General features: G+C 39.8%; 1 protein-coding gene across 8 annotated transcripts in view; it reads right to left on the bottom strand.

Moving 5' to 3' along the window:
- The window catches only part of ANKS1B (ankyrin repeat and sterile alpha motif domain containing 1B), a 401,048-nt gene extending 386,102 nt beyond the window's left edge, over positions 1-14,946 (bottom strand). For 2 of the 8 annotated variants that reach the window (XM_068191650.1, XM_068191661.1), the window contains exon 1: positions 14,358-14,946. In XM_068191650.1, coding sequence (XP_068047751.1) covers positions 14,358-14,491 — 134 coding nt within the window. In that variant the 5' untranslated portion in view covers positions 14,492-14,946. The remainder of the gene's footprint in view (positions 1-14,357) is intronic. The other 6 variants (XM_068191651.1, XM_068191660.1, XM_068191648.1 and 3 more) reach the window with 4 other exon arrangements.
- Positions 14,947-19,672: the final 4,726 nt, after the last annotated feature.

Below are 19,672 nucleotides of genomic sequence, written 5' to 3'. Positions count from 1 at the left end.
AACTACAGACATATAAACACCTCTACTTTCTTGAAAAAAAAAAGATACCGATTGGGAGGGAAGAGGACATGCACCTTTGACATCATAATATTATTGATGCATGCCTCTAAGGAAAGGAACTTGGCTCTCTTCACTGAAGCATAGATCTATAAAATGGACACATAACTACCTAACTGTGACTGAGCTCATTTCAAGATTTTTCATTGTTTCCTATATAGGTAAGACATAACTCAAATTTATTTGCAAAATGTCTTCAGGATGTTTTCTCCCACTTGCATTATTTTCTGGAGGATGGTGATACCCAGCCCTGTCTCATTAGCATTGAAGTAACATCCCACAACAGAAAAAAAAAAATGTGCAAAGATAAAGTGAGCAATTATTTACATTTAAGTTTTTAAGCTGGAGTGGAAAATACTGACCTATTGAGAAATTGATAGGCTAGCTCAGTATTGATTAACAGTGAAACACATAAACACAACTTGATAGTGTTTCAATTGATCAAATGATCAAAGCGCTAATAGAATTGGAGACGTGTAATATTTAGCTCAGTAACACTCAGTTACACAATATCATTAATGCAGTCAGGGTATAGTTACACAATACACTGCTGTTAGCCAAAAGGCATTTTCTGCATTTGGAATGTGAACTAATGTTTAGGTGTGCAAGTCTTCAGCTGTTATTATAAAGTTAAATGACCCTAGCTTTAGTCTGAGAATCCATTTAAAGGGATACAAGGCAAACTTCTCTTTGCATAGTGTAACAGCTACATATACTTACTGAACCCAAAGTCTGCTCAAAAAACAACCTCTTGGAAAATGATGGAAAAAATCAGGTACTGTATTACATACAGCCAACTTCAGCACAGCAGCACAATATCAAATTAAGAGACATATTGCACTTCCAAACTTACTGGGCATCATATGAACCTCAGGTAAAATTTTCCTTTTCAGGAATATAATGGATTGTCAGGTTTACCAAAAGGCTCATTTTTATGGGGAAAATCTCAGCTGTATTCTGGACTTTTCCAAGAATCCTGGAAGACTACAATAATGCATGCTGCATGACAGTTGCTGGTGCTACAGCACATAACAAATCAAATGAAACTTATCTAAAGAAATGCATATTGTGAACTGACCTTCAATAATTGCTCTTAATTCCTCTTTAGGAATTGTGACATTCAGAAATGGTGACATCTTGTGTAATTTATCAAAGTCATATTTTCAAAGCAGATTTGGGTAATTAGCTACTATGAAGACTAGCCAAAGTAGTAAATTTTCAAAGAAAGAAGTCTAGACATTTTGGCTCTATCCTTTAAAAAATAATCCTGAGGCCTGCTTTCTCAAACTTGACTGAGTTTTTTTTTTTAACCCAAGAAAATAGTTTAACAGAAATACCACAAAAGGACTGAGTTCCTTCCCTCTGCCATTTTTCAGAGATAGTGGGTTTGGTTTTGTCATTTTCCCAAGTAGCTAGGCAAATTCCTCCACATGTGCTATGGGTCTCTTGGGCAAAGATCAGACAACATCGAATCACCTGCATGTATTTTCTTGTGACACTCGAAATAAAATTATTTGCCACTTCAAAAGTTTTCATCAGTCTTTGAGGAAGGTTCTGAAAATGGACCTCTACCATTTTGTCCAGGAAATTATCAGGCCCTACTTTGTAAATCAGTACTGTATCCCAAGCTTACATTTTTGATAAGTACGGCATATGTTCTTTCAAACTACCCAATGAATTCTGCTTTATGATCAATTTTTCCATGCCATTTTCAGCCTAGTGCCTTCTGCATTCACCAAAGTCATTAACCTCAATCTTCTTTTTTTCTTTTTTTTTTTTTTTTATATGGACTCCCTGGCCTTGAGGTGAATATTTGCAGCAAGGTTCTCTTTTTCAAGGCTGGCATAAGTGACCTCAGGATTCTTCACATCCTAAATTTCCCCCCCCTTCAAACTGGGAATCAAAAGTATAGTGGGAAAAGAAAGGATGACGGTGATCAGAAAAAACCCTATGAAAACAATATTTAGCAACTGAGGGAGGGGAAAGAAATCTCCTTGTCTCTTACCACCATCATAATTAGCTGATTTATTCCCTGAAGGTTGTCTGCTGAAATAGGCAGCCTAACAAGGACAATGCTCCTTTGGCATTTTAAAAAGCAGACACTTCTAAACAACCTCACTTGCTTTTCCCAAAACTCATTTCCTCAGTCTGTGTCCTGTTACAACCAGTTGAGCTTTAAAGCAAAAGGAGAGGAAACCATGCAACAGTTCATGTCCTAGCAAAAACCATGCACTGGAGACACATGGCAAGATTTCTGCTGCTTTTACTCCTTTTATGCCATTTATGCCTGTGTAACTCTTTCTTGCTTGAATGACAGAGACATGGATGCTCAGTGCTGAAGCTCCTCTCTTTTTTTAGTTAAGCAGTAGCAACACAGTAAGTAGCACGGATCAGGAATGGCTTCTCTTCTGAAGTAACTCATTAGTTCTGGTCCACAATTTAAGTGAGAAAATGACACACATCCCATTTATGCCTCAAACTATCTTTCTAGGGCATAAGAGGAAACGTTCCATCACTGGGGAATGACCTTGCTGTTTCCTCAATAACTGTTTCCCACAAGAGAAGAGAGGAAAATAACATCTTTCCCCTACATACAGCTCTTTCATTTCATCTTCACACTTTACTTTCAACAAATAAAGTCTGATTTTTTTCTTGCCTCACTTTTGCTGTTTCAGGTAATATAATGGGAATCTTGTTTAAATGAGTATCAGTAGTCACTGAAAAAGAAAAAAAACCATCCTCCAGCATCTTAAATTCTACATGTCTCATAAACATATTAGATACACATCAGGAGTTGTAGTTTTTTGTAAGTTATTAGAGGTATCTCAAATTTCTTTGTGTTCTGTTCACCACCATATGGGTAATCCATATTTACAACCTCAAAAGAAATACAATTTTCTCTGAAAAAAAATATATTTCTGTGCAAATATATACATAACTACATACAGAAAGAGTGTATTAAAAATTGTTGAGATTGCAAAGGCAAGGATTAAAGTTCTGGCACTAAGTCATCCTACTAACACATAAGTATTAATAATAGTCTTAATCACATGATTTCCTTTTATTGTGCAATGAATTATATTGGAACAGTTGAAGGCCTAACCCCTCGAATGGAGATTATTGAATAAAAACTCTTTTCTTTTTGAAAATCAAAGGTATTAAAAGGTGCACTGGTATTTATTAAATCAATTAAACAAGGTAAGAACAGGAACAGCAGTTTAATGCTGCACCATGGAACTGAATTCTATCCATGTCTGTTCTCCAGAAACAAACCTCTGAATATCTGAACAGATCTTTATACATTTGAACGTCTAAAATGCTACTTAATTTACGGAGAATGTTCTTCACATAATACTTCATTAAGATGTGAAACCCTTGCTGTGAGATGTCATGAATGCTAAAAATTTCCATTGCTTCAAAGACCAATTGAACAAATGCATAGAAGAAAAAAATCCATTGGAGCTATTTAATACAAAGACAATACATCTGTTGTAGAAAGCTGCTGTAAATTGCTAAAAGCTGTGAGAGTACACTGGAGAAACTGTTACATACTACGTGATTGCTTTGCCACTATATTCTTCTAAGAACAGGCTCTTGACTCTCAGTCAAAACTGGAGAAGAGTACTTTGCTAGGCAGACATTCATTCTGACCATGAAGAGCCACTCCTATCATTTTATACTAACTATATTAATCCTGTGAAAAAGGAGCTCTTTGAAGTCACCAGATGGAAACACCAATTCAACACATACTTCTCGCCATAATCTAAGAGTGCTTCAGTCAGCATTTTTAAGTGCAGATATTAAAACCCTACCCAGTCACTGAAGTACAGGGACAGTAAACTCATTAATGCTGTGAAGCAGACAGATACTATAGTGACAAACATCATCCAAAAAAATGCCCAGGAGAAAAATTAATCATTCTTTTTCTAGAGAAGAATTTGAATTTTGTGCAGAAAATGAGGCTCAGGGCTGAACACTGAGTAGTAGTAAGTTAAAAATGCTGAAGAACTGCTTGTTTAATGAGCACTGTCTATCCTGGGCGGCGAGTGAGGAAAAGACTACAGATTGTGTCATTAAAATAAAAACATGTAATGCCTGCATTCAGTGGGATACATAAAAACTTCACTGGCAACCTTAATTTTATCACTCATACAAAAGGCAAACTAAACCTCCTGAAATTTCACCCTGAAGTGTCATCTTGGCAAAACTTTACTAGATGATTTATCACAACCACTTCTTCTACTTAAACTCCTGTCATGACTGTTGGCCCTTTATTAACCACTATTATAGGAATTTATTTTAGCACTAAAAGAAGAAAAGACAGTTTGCAAATGCATTTTACAAATATAGCAAGGAAATATGAAAATGTCAGGCTTTGAATGAAAACTATATTTCAGTGCATATACGTTTTCTTTCAATTCTGCTGAATGAATTTTTCTTTATTCTGCCCTGTTCCTCACAGCTCATCTCCTAAACTTCTCTCACTGTCCTCAGTGCTGCTAACTGCCATGGTCAGTCTCAGTTCTTATTCCTAATCTCAATTCTTCTACCCATCTCTTGTACCAATCATTTCTTTTCAGAGTTTAACATACAGCCTGCTTGCAAAACCACTCCAAATACCTTGGTTCAGGTCTCCACCTATCTTCTAACCTCATCTCCTCACCAGAAACATATGCTTATTCCATACCTTTAGAGGCTTAATTTTCTGTTTATGACAAGACAACTCTGCCTCTGAAATCAAGACTTACATATTCTACGTGAACGTAGGAATATAGGGGATAGATTTACCTGTTGTGAGAGGCAAACAGATTTGTAACATGTATGTATACTACATACTGTATGCTTTATTTCCACAAATGATTTATTTGGTTCTCTGAAGCATTACATGTGCACATTATGTGAGAATATCCCTGGGAGATCTACCACTTGGTTATGCAAGATACTGCTCTGCAATAAATGTGCACAAAACAGGAAGCAGGGTGATTGCAAATCACTTATGAGCCTATTTTGACAAATTAACTATCCAGATGACAAGAAGGGCATGAAAGTGCATAAATTATTACTTGAGAAAGCTGAAACCTAAAAATAAGCAAATTATGTTTTTAAGAAACCTTACCAATGACTTAATTGAGATTCTGGGGTCAAACTGCTAATATGAATATGCTGGGGATGTTAATTCACAAAAAACTAACCTAGAGATTCGCTATTCATACAGAGTGACATCTAAAAATAGAAAATAATGACCCTAACAAGTCAGTAAGTAAACACAGAAGACATTAAACTCAAGAGTTAATTCTCAGAATACCAGTAAAAACTACACTGGAAAGTTTTATCATGAAGGTTTAATATTCAACCAATATGCAGTGCTTGAAGCAAGCAAAATTCAAGCAATATGCAATATGCAGAAAATACCTAGTCTAAAAGATAGTCCCAATTCTGATATATAAAACTCTTCTTTTTTCTTATTTTCTCTAAAAATCTACCTCCTGGACACTTCTTATACTATGGCAGTGTGAGTATTTAATAACTTAACCTATTTCAGCACTTGTCCAGGTTATGAAGGATTAGGAGAAAATCCACATACCAATCACACCATTCTTCTAGGAGAAAGAAGTTACTAATGTGTAAACTCAAAGACTAAGTGTGATATTTGTGGTTTTGTAATGACTAACATGTCAGAAAAAGAAATACAACACAAAAACTGTCCAACTCCAGCACAAGAACCTGTGGTGGTATAAGAGGCTATTTATTCACTCCCAGTTGAAGGACTACACAATATTTTTGCCTGAATTTCATGAGGCTCCAACGAGCCCATTTCTCCAGCCTGTCCAGGTCCCTCCTTACAGCAATTCTTCATATGAATGTTTTTTCCACAGTTTGGTGTCATCTAAAAACCTGCTATACGTGAAACATTGCAATCAACACTGGCCCTTGAATCCTGAGGAAACCCTCTAGAAACCCTCAGCAACTGGATTTTGTACTGTTTATCACACCCTCTCACAGTCCAGCCAAATTTCAACACCCTCTCACAGTCCAGCCAAATTTCAACTCATCTAATCATCCTCTTATTCAGTCCATAGCTCATCATTTCGACTGAGACTGCTCTGAGGTAAAACACCACGGTTTTTCTGTCCAGAGACACAGTTTTCACTTTGTAGAAAGCAATTAAGGTTGGTCAGGCATGATTTAAGCTTAGTAAATCCATGCTGGCAGTTATCAGTTGTGTTATCCTTTCTGAGAGCAAAAATTACATGCATGAGGATATGATCTGGAACTTTCTCTAGGACTTAGGATAGACTGATGAGCCAGGTGACTCCAGAACCTTCCTTTTGCTCTTCCTGAACACGGGCATGACTCTTTCCTTTTTCAGTCATCAGAAACTTCCCATGTTTGACACAATCCTCCAAAAATTAACAGTGGCCTCACAGTAATATTGGTTCCTCAAATGTAAATATTCCCCTGATCCTCCTCTATTGTGGGGACTGTTTTGAAAGCTGGCAAGTCAAACTTTACAGCCAATCAACCAAAGCAGAAAAGGCAACCAATCATTGCCTTTTCCATGAGCTTTGTCACTAGGTCTTCTGCCCCACCAAGCACTGAGTCCATATCTTCTTTTGATGTCAATGTATTTACTTTTGCCTTTCCTATCTTCCTAAGTTTCAACTTCAGCTCATGTTTTCTAATTTGTTTCTTTTACAGTTGGAGCATTTTCAATAAACCTCATGTGATACAACATCATGCATTTTAAGCAATTTTCATGTCTAACTTCAACCATCCAGAATTCTGCCTATTGGTCAGCTAATCTACTGATTATCAATCAGTATCTACTGTCTATTGCTTCTGAATTAATCCAAACCAGCAGAAGGAAGAAATTCTACCCAAATTTAGCTTCAACCTACCTATACAAGTGGTCATTTTCAATATATTCTACATATACTTTCAATTACAATTGTTTTCCTGTTCTTCAACATTTATCTACCAAAAAAAAAAATTAGGTACATATTTCATCTTGAAATAAAATCATTCAATATCCACTTTGGGGTAAGCTCAGTCACTCTCTGTACCCCCTAACTGATTAGATCTCCATTGCCTGTAATAGGAATCTAGACACCTAGCACTGACATCAACACCTACAGAAACATAGCTGCCACTGGCTGTTTTAAAGAGGAACTAAATTGCACTCAAGATGTCATTTTGTACATTTTTTCTTGCTTTAGAGAATGTATGTGCAATACATAGTAAACAGTGTAAAATGGTTATAATAAAAATATAACCTTGTGGAATTAAATCTCAAAGAACCTTTCTTACAGTAGACACCTGCACATTATTAGAAATTCATAGATGTTAAGTGATGTGCAGAATAGTTGTTGTATCACTTCTTAATGCAAAGTGATCATACTGAAAATACTGTCACCAGGAAAAAGTAATTAAAAAATAAAAAAGGTCTTTCAACAAAGGCTAGAAGGTTAAAAAAATGTATTCCTTACTTTCCAAAAGGGTCCATGTACATGAAAATGTCATATGAGTAGGCAGAAATTAACACTACTTACTATGCTTTACATATTTAACATTAAAAGCTGTCAATATATTTTACCTTGAAGTATTAGTATAGGATTAGGACATGTATTCTAACTGGAGGTGTCCGGCAGAGAAATTCCATGGCAGAAGGGAATTCCAGCTGCGGAACTCTTGTATCTGTCACCTCCCCAGGTGAGCAAACTAAGCTTGCTGAAGAAAAGGGACTGTAACTGCACTCTACGTTACACTGTCCCTTACAGGTTATATACCAGTAGCATAAATTAAAGCAGTTTATAGGATGCTTCAACTAGTGCCTTTTTTCAGGAAAATAAAAAAAAAAAAATGGCATCGAGCTGTAAGCACTCCTTAGCAGATCATCCAGTAATACTCATACAAACAGAAACTCAGGCAGATAAAATAGAGGCAGAGGTTTCCAAACCTGTAGAGGTTTGGAAACATGGCTATGTCTTAGATCCCTGCTGCAGGTGTAAAAACACCTGCCCTAAAAGCATCTGTATTTGCTTTTCATAACATTTCCAACCTTCACAAGATAGAAGACCTTTCAGATTACATCATTCTTCATTCCCTTTCGTTTATTTCCCCTTTAAGTTCTACTATAACATTACTACTTAAAAACAGTGATGTCCTGTCAATGTCAAAAATTTACAAAGCAGCATTAATTCTACTGAATTACCAAACCTCTAAAATGATAAAACTTAGATAGGCGGGGAACACGGTGGTGATCACAATGACTTTATAGGGTCCTATGTGGAATTAGACACTAGCCATCTAGTGGCTAAGAATTCTACAAGAATTCTAAAGGTATTGTTTTAAGTTACAGGCACTTCAGTCTTCTGAAAATTGTTCCTTACCTTCTCCCTTTAACATGTTTGTCAAATTTCCCTTACTAGTCTGCCTGGCTCCATCATAAATTCCATCAGTCCATATCTTGATCCTATCTATGGGCAGATAAAATTACCTTGGTAGATTTTACACTAGATCTACAGTTCTTGCTGGTCATTTTTTGCATTTGGTCCAACATTTTAGAAAATTATCGAACATACACTTGAACAATACTCAGAAGACTATTTCTGCAGTAAGGAGATGTGAGAGTTTATCCATAGAGTTTAAATACAGAGCTTAAATCTGGGATCATACTGAAATCCTTGGGAAGTTGTGAATTGCCTTGCCCTTAACCATCTATTGGATGTCCTGGATATTGTTATATTGCTACCTATACATATTGCAAATATTTTAAACTAGAGAAGAAATCTAAAGAGTTCAATAGATAAAACGTTGTCTGAACTTGGATGGAAAGCATTTATCAAAAAAAAAATAAAAATAAGTCCAAGAAGGATAGAAGATAACAAAATGAAGGCTAAAAGAAGCTCACACATTTGCAAGGGAAAGCAGAGTCAATGCAGCAATCAACTATCACTAATACCAAAAAGCATAAACTAACTGTTTTCCTGATTATTAGTTTGCATTCCATACTGAAAGGCAAAAAGAAGAAAGATTAAATATGTCCTCAAAATAATTGGATTCACTTCTCTAACATGATAAAGCAGGTAATTGGGAAATCAGGGAATGCTGGTCTCTGCTTAAGACATCAGTACAAACTTCTTCATTAATTAAAAGTAGTATAACTAAAATTAGAAATAAATATAGATTAACTGGATGCTGCATTGAACTATGTAATAAATACTTTCCATTTTATTATCTGTGCTGGTTGTCTGAAATAAATGCCTTGGAATTATGTGAGCCCAGAGCTCTGGTACTACAAGACTCATATAATATTATCTCTTTATAAAAGAACCTAAGAAAGTTCCCCTTACTTTAAACAATGCTAGTTGTAATGATAAACAGAAATAGATGTCTTATTCTTGTTAAGTTGATCCATTTATTATTCAAAATATAACATGAAAAAACTTAAAAACTGTTAACTAAAGCTTCATAAAGTATTTCAACATTTTAAATACTTCCTGCTCTACAAGGCCTACCAAGTGTGATCTGTTTTCGCAAAGGAAGCTGAATGAATCAGATGGCTCTGCACAAGGACAGAAGAGGATCTGTGTGGTTTTCAGCATGCACTGAGGCCATCAGGCTAAACTGTGGCTGTGCTGCAAGCAAGACACTGCTCTGAGAAACAGATGAGGAAACAGATTGCAGCTCCCAGACTGACAATCTGCTTGCCGTGTTTCTTACACTTTGGAGGAGAAGTAACTTGGGCCAGGCCTACACATGGTGTAGATGCACTAAGTAAGGCTGAGCAAAGAACGAAACCATTCCCTGCCACAGTGCCAAGTGTGGAAGGGGAAAAAACCAGCTCCAGGCAGGCTGCTCCACCCTCTCATGCTGTGTAATGGCAGCAGCCAACAAAGAGCAAAAAAGGGCCAATTCAACCTTCCCTACTAGTCTGTGCCAGTTCATATTAATTAATATTCAATCCCACAGTCCCGTTAAAATCCAAAGCTCTTTTAACATGTACAGTTCAAAAAGACTAAAAATTAACATATAATCAAAAACTACCCATTCCTGCTAGTAACATAGAATAAATGGGCATGTGCATGGCTACATGTGGCAAAATGAGGTAAGGTCTCTGAGATACATTAAAACCTCCAAAGTTATTTTTCCTAAAAAGCTCTTTGAAAGAAACATAGACTGTTCCTATTCAACAATGAAAAGCTAGCTGGTCAATTAAAACATGCTATGTATACAGAGATAATCAAATTAAGTAAATTAAAAATACCAGGTTTATTAGAAATACTTTATGTGTTAAATTCTTTAATGTGCATTTAAAAATTTGGAATACAGAAATTAAATTATACATTCTGTTAGAGAGACTGTGGGATTTCACTGTAAGGTTTTTGTGTTTAGACTGGAATAATATAAGAGCCAGTGAAATCACATAAAAATACGTGAAAATTCTATTTGCAATCCGGAAAAAAAATCCCTAATTCTAAACTTCAAAAACTTTTTTTAATATGAAACATATTTAACATATTAATATATGACCATTCCAGGCAGTGGAATCCACAAAGAAACAGAAAAAAATAAATTTAGACTTAAGTCTTCTAAACTTTGAATGTTTTTTCTTTTACTCCACATAGTAAAAGAAGAGACTCCAGCCCTGCACTAATGTTTTGGGTTAGAGACCATAGGCAAAACATGCAACACAGCTTCAGATGTCCTAGTGTATCACACCGGGAATTTATATGTATCCCAGAGTTCCTAGTTCTTTGTCAAAGTCCATCATTCCATTCCAAAAACACCTGGGCACCTAAAGTACCAGTAAGTACCCAAGTTTAAGCAAATAAATTACATCAGGTGTTTACTTAGGTTACTTGCTCTAGTATGTTGCAATGCTTTATGCTGATCTTTGCACCTGAGGAATTCACCTTCACTACATTGAACCACAATCTTTATAATAAAGAGCAAACTATGGATATTGAGGCAGGGGGCACAAATTGACCCACAGAGGCTTTCCAAGCTCCTCTGAAGCTGAAATGAGTTACAGAGTCCACACAGTCAAACATCACTGATTTGTTGTCATCGTTTTAGATAAACTAATCTGGCCATGAGGTTTTATGTAGTAAGCATTACAGATATCTGGGTGCATATGAGGTCTTAATTAAGCATACATCATTTTTATGCACTTTGCACATACTCTAAGCATGTGTTTAAATTCTTGCAGGAATTCATTCATACATTTATATGTGTGTTTAAAGAGCCTTCCAGAACAGAGCTGTTTTCTTGAACTGTTGTTATAATTTAATAACTTAGGAGTTAGAAGTCAGGCCTTTAACATTTATATAATTTAGTCTGCAATTAGCATCAACAAGTAGGTCCAGCTATAGAATATCCATACAAAAGTTTGCCCTATTTTCCCCTCAAGTACCATAAAACACATTAATCATTGGGAAAAAAGAGCTGTTATAAAAATGTAAATAGGACATCAGAGCTCAGATAGTTTGTTCATTGGCTCAGATAACAATCAAGGTGTATTTTTCAATTTATGAATATTAAATTTCATTCACAGGGCACATAATTACTGTGAAGCAAATTTCCACCAAAAAATTATGTCTATCCATAGAGCGTTCAGCCACATAAATTGAGTTGTCTTCAGCACTTTGAAGAAATCCAAAGGGACAATGTAGTCCTGCTACCTAGACCAATGCATCAGGCACAGTATTAGTCTATATGCATACTGAAAGAGTTGGACTTTTCCAGCCTAACACTAGAAACAGCACTACCAAAAGGAGAAAGAAAGAGCAACATGAACCTTTCTCACTACAGTGGGGCATGTACAGTCCTTGGGGACCATTTTAGAAATTGAGCAATAATTATGATCAACAAAACAGCAGGAGTTACTGTCAAAATGACTCCTAAAAAATAAATAAAATTACAAAAATTATGTCCTTATATTATTCTGTTGCTTTTTTAAAAACAACTTTCAAAAGTTTTTATTCTAATAAACTGTATGCAAAGATACCAATATAGCTCTACTAGTAAACTTCTTCAGGTATTCTATTTAAAAAAATCTTTGGTTCCGCTTCAAATTCAAACTTTTATACTGTACAAGTATGGCTCTTCTACAGCTTTGCTATTTTCCGTAAGTGTGGATTTCCCAGACAGGATCAGGATGTTCATATGACTCTTATATTGTTTCCATGTTTTCTATACCAAGATAGATCCAACCTTAATCTTGCATGTCATTCTGGACTTAATCCATAATTAATGGCATCAGTTAGATCATGGAACATTTCCAAAAAAAAAAAAAAAAAAAAAAAAAAAAGCTACCTGTCATATATAATTCTTTATTGAAAAACATTAACTATAATGCATACTAGTTTCTGCTTCGAGCTTTCCTGCTGAACCCTCTAAAAAAGTCCTATGTTCCATAGTGTGTTAGATTGTGAAACATTTAAGCATCATTAATGATGCTTACTGAATTCTTTCTAAATTAGAAATATTTCATCATACAGCTGGATGCAGCATACAGCTCAAAGTTCATTCTTAGTTTTTGAAGCTGTGTTTACAGAAAGCCATAGACATTCTTGTTAACATTAGTAAGAAATGCCATAAATTAAACAGTATATGTTTTACTCTGCTTTACTTCTCTTCAAGCTAAGTGCACTTCCAGGAAAAAGAAAAAAGCCAGTTGACATAACAACCTAAAATTCTTCAGTCCTGAGTAACAAACAAGAACTGTGATGACCCATCTGTATATACAAAACACACGGTTCATGTGTTCTGTGTACACAACATACAACACTGCTGTTTAATAAAGGAAGGCAAGCACAAGCAAATACACTCCCTCTGGATATACAGAACTCACGATATACAACATGAAATAAACAGTGCAAGAATACAGCACAGGCACTAGCCCTGGAGAAAGCCATTGCACAAACCATGTGTTAGAACTAGATTATAAATGGCCAGTCATTGTACTGAAGTGAACTTACTTCTGTACTTAGAAAAGTAGGTATCATATTTCAAATTTAACTGACTAGATGGCACACTTCTTCCTAAGCAGCCTATTCGAGTACAGTACAAGCAAGCAATCACATGGTGTGTTTTGGTTTTGGTCAATGGGCTAGTAATTCAACAGTGGTGCAATAGCAAATTGAACTGGGGCACCACAGAACTTTGGTAAACTATGAATACCTGAACTGTTGTTGTTTACAGCACTAAACCTAGCTTTAAAATAGCAAGATTTTAAAATAGAGTTTAAACAGTATAATTTGGAGAGTTACCATTAAATTTTCCCTGATAGGGAACATGGAAATAATATAAATACCTTGACAAGAAGGCACCGGCAATGGAATCACAAATACATTTTAATTTAATCAATTTCCATTGTGCTAGGCCTTTTCTTTCTTTAAGGAATAAAAAACCAAGCCAAACCCCCAATTTGTTCAAGTTCTAGGTCAACAGTGTTTCAGTTCATTTTGTCATCTTTTGCTATGCCTAGTTTAGTATTGAACACTAGCACTGGACTGTGTGCTGCAGACCTTCTCTGCTCTGAATACAGTCAAATGCCATAAATGATTGTGACAATGCTCTGACTTAAGAGCATGATGAAACTTACGATCAAAGCTATGCTGTGGATTGCAGGAGATACAACTAATGACTGAAGTTAAGCCCTATCACCCAACATGGCCAGTAACCCAGTTTCACTCCACTACATCCAGGTACCTTGAAAGTAATGCTGCTCTTACCTAACCTGCTCCCTAAGTTTTACACCTCCTCTGCCTCGAAGATCTCCCACAAAAAAGATTCCTTTTCTTTGTTTTGTAGGCTTATTACAATGGCATGCCTAATTTCTTCTGCAAGCAAGGGTAAAAGCTATGGGTGAGGGTATGGGGTGAAGCTATGTCTTTTAACACACAATTCCACAATGCAATGCCTTGTCTGTGATAAGCACTTCCATCTGCAATTAAAGTAGCAATTTGAAGATGGAAATATCAAAGGAAGGATAACTAATACATTGTATGTATTAGCCCAGCAGTCAAAACATAAGTTCTGCACCACAGCTAGTAACAGAATGAACAAGGACCCTGCAGACGCATTGAAGGCAGGAAATTCAGTACCACTATATTAATAAAATGACTGCCTGTGACTTTAAACCCTGGCATGCTTGTACTTGGGGAGAGAGTGAACGATTTATTGTTACTATGAAGGATGCAGGAATGGAAATGAAGATGAGAGGGGCGATGATAATGATGATAGGGAAGAACAGGTTAATATCCCCAGCATTTGATGGGGAACGATGTCCCTACCTCAATAAGCTGGATAAGGGAATAGCTCCAGATCCACTGCCCAGGATCCCTCCTTTCCTCCCAGAGAGGAGTTTCTCCACCAGAGCCACATTCCCAGTGCGAGCGGCTTCCAGCAGTTCCTGGTCCTTCCCCATGGTCGGGAACCAAGCAGCCCCCCACGGGAGAGCTGCACCCCGGGCCACTGCGGCCCCCTCCCTCCAGAGAACGGTCTCCCCTCCCCAGACCCTGCCTCAGAGCAGAGCACAGCAGAGATTCCTGCAGTCCCTTCCAGACCAGCAGGAGCAGCAGCAGGAGGGAGGAGGAGAATCACCTCCTCCTAGTTTCACTGGATCATTTCTGGGTGGAGTGTGGAAGAAGGGGGGAGGGAGGGAGGGAGAGAGGGAGGACGAGGCCAATAAAGAACCTCCCCCCCACTCCCATGCACGCACAGCCCCGGCCGAGAGGATGGGGCGGGGGGAGCGGGCAACCTCGGTCCCTGTGGCCGGTCGGGCCGGCGGGGATAACGACCCTCACAGATGGATGGATGGATGGACGGACGGACGGACGGAAGCGGGGAGGAGCGGGCGAAGGGAGGGAGGGAGGGAGGGAAGAGGCGCAGCCCTGCCGTGCCAGGCCCGTTGCTGAGGAGACGCGGCTGGCGCGCTCCCAGTGGCTGCCCGGGCACGGCGTCCCCTCCGCCCGCCCCGGTGCTCCGCCTGCCCCGGTGCTCCGCCTGCCCCGCGCTCCGCGGCCGCCGCGCCCCCGCCCCGGCCCGCCCCGCGCTCCACTGCGGTGCCGGCAGCGCCGCCCGCCCCGCGCCCCGCCAGGTGCGCCGGCCGCGCCCCCCGCGGCGGCTCCGAGCGGCCTCGGGGCAGCGCTGGGCCGGGGCCGGCTGCCCGCGCTGAGCACGGGGGGCCCGGGGCGCTGAGGAGCCGCGGGAGCGGAGGGAGCAGAGGGCGGCTCCTGCGGCGGGCGCTGAGGGACACGCACCCGCCCGCGGGGCGATTGTCAGCAAGTGCGGTGGGACGAGGGGCCCGTGGCACAATACGCGCGTGTGTGCGAGGCGGGGGCGCCAGCAGCGTTCCTGCCCGTCCGGGGGCGCGCCGGGGCCCCCGCACGGCCAGCGCCGGGGGCTCCGCACGGCCAGCGCCGGGGGCTCCGCACGGCCAGCGCCGGGGGCTCCGCTCGGCCAGCGCCGGGGGCTCGGTACGGCCAGCGCCGGGGCCCCCGCACGGCCAGCGCCGGGGGCTCGGTACGGCCAGCGCCGGGGGCTCGGTACGGCCAGCGCCGGGGCCCCCGCACGGCCAGCGCCGGGGGCTCGGTACGGCCAGCGCCGGGGGCTCGGTACGGCCAGCGCCGGGGGCTCGGTACGGCCAGCGCCGGGGGCTCCGCACGGCCAGCGCCGGGGGCTCGGTACGGCCAGCGCCGGGGGCTCGGTACGGCCAGCGCCGGGGGCTCGGTACGGCCAGCGCCGAGGGCTCCGCACGGCCAGCGCCGGGGGCTCCGCACGGCCAGCGCCGGGGGCTCGGTACGGCCAGCGCCGGGGGCTCGGTACGGCCAGCGCCGGGGGCTCCGCACGGCCAGCGCCGGGGGCTCGGTACGGCCAGCGGCGGGGCCCCCGCACGGCCAGCGCCGGGGGCTCGGTACGGCCAGCGCCGGCTCCTCTGCGCGAAGCGGTGCAGGCAGACAGGAAAACCCGGGCCCCGCGGGGGTCAGGAGCGAATCGGGCAGGCGGGACTGCCGGCACCTGCCGCACGCCAGGGTCGCGGCTTCTCAGTGTTTCCAAGGATAAGAAACACTGAGTATAGGTATAACTGAATATATTTGGTATCAAATCCAGTCAGCCCTTCTGGAGCGCCCGGTTCTGTTACAGAGACCTTTTAAATTGTGTGACTTTTCCGGGCACCGAAATTAATCATTCCTCTTGGATTTTGGGTTCTTTCAAGCCAAGTTGAAAATACTCAGTGCTGGCCAACTCATAGGCACATCCTTGACAAATGCAACGTTTGATACTGTGCATATGCGAGAGCTAAATTATAGCCCCGTGTTCCTGTTTTAGTTTAGTAATTGGGGTAGATAGGACCATAGGCAAGTAAATTATAATCCCTCACCCTTCCCCCACTGGGATCAGTGGCACTCTCCCATGTGTTCCCACTCTCCTCTTGTGTTCACAAGAAGCAATGGGAGAAATGGCAAAATAACATTGTGTTTGGCCGGATTCTGATGTTAGGTTTTTGGAGAGTGTTTATTACACCAGACCTATGGTACATTTAAGGCAATGGAAAGATCCTTGTTGATTTCACAAATGATTTGTTTTAGTCCCTATCAGTAACAGTTGTACAGATGTTTTTGTCTTTCTATTAGCTAATTAAGGAATTTTAATATTTTAAAAATTGATAGAAATTTCATTTTGGGGTCTGATTTTCTCTTACAAAGGAAAAAAACAATCATTATGGAGACCTATCATTTCAATAAAGTCATCTACAAAGTCATCCATACAAAACAGTATATTTTAGCGAGGAAATGTAATTTACATAGTTTGTCATTTTCAGGATGTAAAATGTCTTCTCCAATATTGTCAGCGGGACACAGAACTGAACACATGCATAAAATTATTAAGGACTCTGTAACTACAGCTTTTCTTATTGAAAGAGTCTGATATAAATAGCAATTTTAGGGCCTGATTCTGTGATCATAAGTGTTTCAATGTGGTTTGAATATGTAAATGTATAATCACATGAATTAGGATTTATAGTTTAAGTCCTTAGCCACAGCAGTCACCGTGGAAAACTGTAATTTAAAGCCAGACTAAAAAGTTGTATCTTGATGCCAGCCACTTGAGCATTAACTAGTTCCAAAGAAGTTAGCCATAAACTAAGAGCACCCCTGCATTCTGAATTCGTGTTAAGGTTGCCATAATTTCCCTGTATTCCTGCCTTGCTTTTGATTTTGTACGCAGTCACGTGCATTGCCTGATAAACACCTTCTCACATGTATCCTCTGCATGCTCTGCATGAAGAGATTCCTTCAAGTTTGCCGAGAGCCTCGGAAGAGGTGCCAGTATTCAATGAAGAGCTAATCTTAAGGCAGGAGTGTGTGCATAAACCTGCACATTTGTGAAAAATTAGATTAGAAGCAGATGCTAAGGAAAATCTCAGGTTTTCAAGAATTTGTATTGTTTATGTGGTTGGATCAGCAGATGGCAAATATGACTCAGTATAAACGTTACATAATTCTTCTAGGGAAAATAAAATCTCAAGACATTTCTAATTGAAATGATCGTCCAGAAAGCTGTTGAAGAACAGTAAGGAAAATCAGCATAGAAATATCAATGGAGCAGATGCATGCAGTAGCCAGCAAATTCAGAAAGATTTTATGAATGTAGAAAGGCTCAAAACCCCAGTAAACGCACAGCCTAGTGCCCAAAAAAAAAAAAAAAAAAAAAAACTGTGAAGGCCAAATAGAAGATTTAGTTTCATTAACAAATATGGCAGAATAGAATAATTCCATCAATTTGAAAAGTGAAAAAGAATGTAAGCAGCACTTTTTAATGGAAGGGTTAAACGTGGATAAATTCTAAGGGCTACTGAAGCAAAGAATTGAGAACATGGGCTGGTCTGTTTCCAGAGATGAAATTGACAGTGGGCTGTAGTAAGAAAAACAAAGTATCTAGACTGAGTTGAATGTAAATGGCCAAACCCATTCATTAGATTAAGTGGACTCCTTTGTGTTTTTAAATGTCTTAAGTTTTTTGCTCCTGGTAATATTAGGACAAGACTGTGGAGTGTTAAAATGTATGTATGATAAATAAGTGAATTAGACACAGAATGTAGAAACATAGCTGTATAATTTGCAGTAGTTACAGATGAGAAAAATAATTTGTAATACAGCAAAGAGATCCTTCAAAATGTTGTATGCTTTTTGAGCAGTGATGTTCCATATGACAGCAGAATTTTGATTCTAAGATTTTAGTATTTGTAAAGACATTTTAAGTTATGACCACTGCAGCTGTCAGTATCTAAGCGGCATCACACCTTCAATCTCAAAATTTCTCTCAACACAACATATGCTTTACCTTCTGTTTTCTTCCATTTTCTAAAATACCAGAGAGAGCACTTAGCCTACCTAGAAATTCTTTAACTGGTTTGTCATTTGAAAGGACTAGAAGTGACTGTAAAAAGCAGGGAATTTCCTTAATGTTTTTACAATGCAGCTATCACTTGGCTTTGTTCTCATATCAGGGTGACAATGTCTTCATTTCCTCCTCCTGCAGCCTCCCTGAATTAAAGGCAAATTAAATGGGTGCTTTCTAACATTCCATGACCTTTCCCTCTTTATTTTCAAGCAGATGCGTGGAAGAGAATATGAAAAACTGAGTTGTAGGTATTGAAGAAAACACTAAATTCATGATATTAAAAAATAGTTGTGTAGAATAGCAAACATATTGACATGTTTCAGGACTATGTATTATCCATTCTCTCACGTAAAGATATAAGGAAGGCCTAAGATCCCGATTACAAATTCTGAGGGGTATGCTGAAACAGAGCACAAAATCCTAGAACAAACCATCAGCTCTTTTTGACAGCAGAAAATAAATTAGCATTAAATAGGCCCGATTGTTATTCTAATTTTTGTGAAGGCTGCCCAAGAGAAAGCAGTATTTTTCATGCATCTGGGTGGCAAGTGTTTTTCAGTCTTGATATTGTCTTTTGCTCTTTAGGGTGGATATCTGTAGCATAGAAAAGAAACTGAGTTTGAAGCCATGAGCTCTTGAGGCCAGGTGTGAATGCCATCATATCCTGGTTCCCTGCCAAGGTGGAACCTGGATGCAGGTCAGCCCTCCTCAGGGATAGGCTCAGCAGGTAGATGGCACAGTGGACATGGCCTTGGTTTGGAAAACTGGGACACACCGTAATACTCACATGACGCTTAGTTTAGCTCTCACCACTGAAATATGCAAAAGGACTTGCATCCTCCCCCACTGTAAAAGAAAATTATAGAAACTGAAGGTACTAAAACTAACTCATGAGGGATATAAAAACATCAAGAGTTCTGTGGTCTTAAAAAACTGCATGGATTCTTGGACTCACCCAATTAAGTAGAGGCTGAAGTAACATGTGAGGGAAAAGCCATTTTTGACAACTTATCCACAACAATCCTGTCTCTGACCAAACAATTCTAACTAGATGCCATTTTCTATAAACACATACTTCCTTTCAAGCATGTTGGAAATTTGCAGGGGAAAAGAATGCAAAACCGGTCCCTTAGTGATGTTGCAAAACAGCAAGATATTGTCTCAGTATTTGCAGTGACCCCATGGCATCATCTTTATGGGG

The sequence above is a fragment of the Anomalospiza imberbis genome, chromosome 5 (genome assembly GCF_031753505.1).
Source record: "Anomalospiza imberbis isolate Cuckoo-Finch-1a 21T00152 chromosome 5, ASM3175350v1, whole genome shotgun sequence".
In the NCBI taxonomy this organism is placed as follows: Eukaryota; Metazoa; Chordata; class Aves; order Passeriformes; family Viduidae; genus Anomalospiza; species Anomalospiza imberbis.
This window is presented reverse-complemented; position numbering and strand designations above follow the sequence as displayed.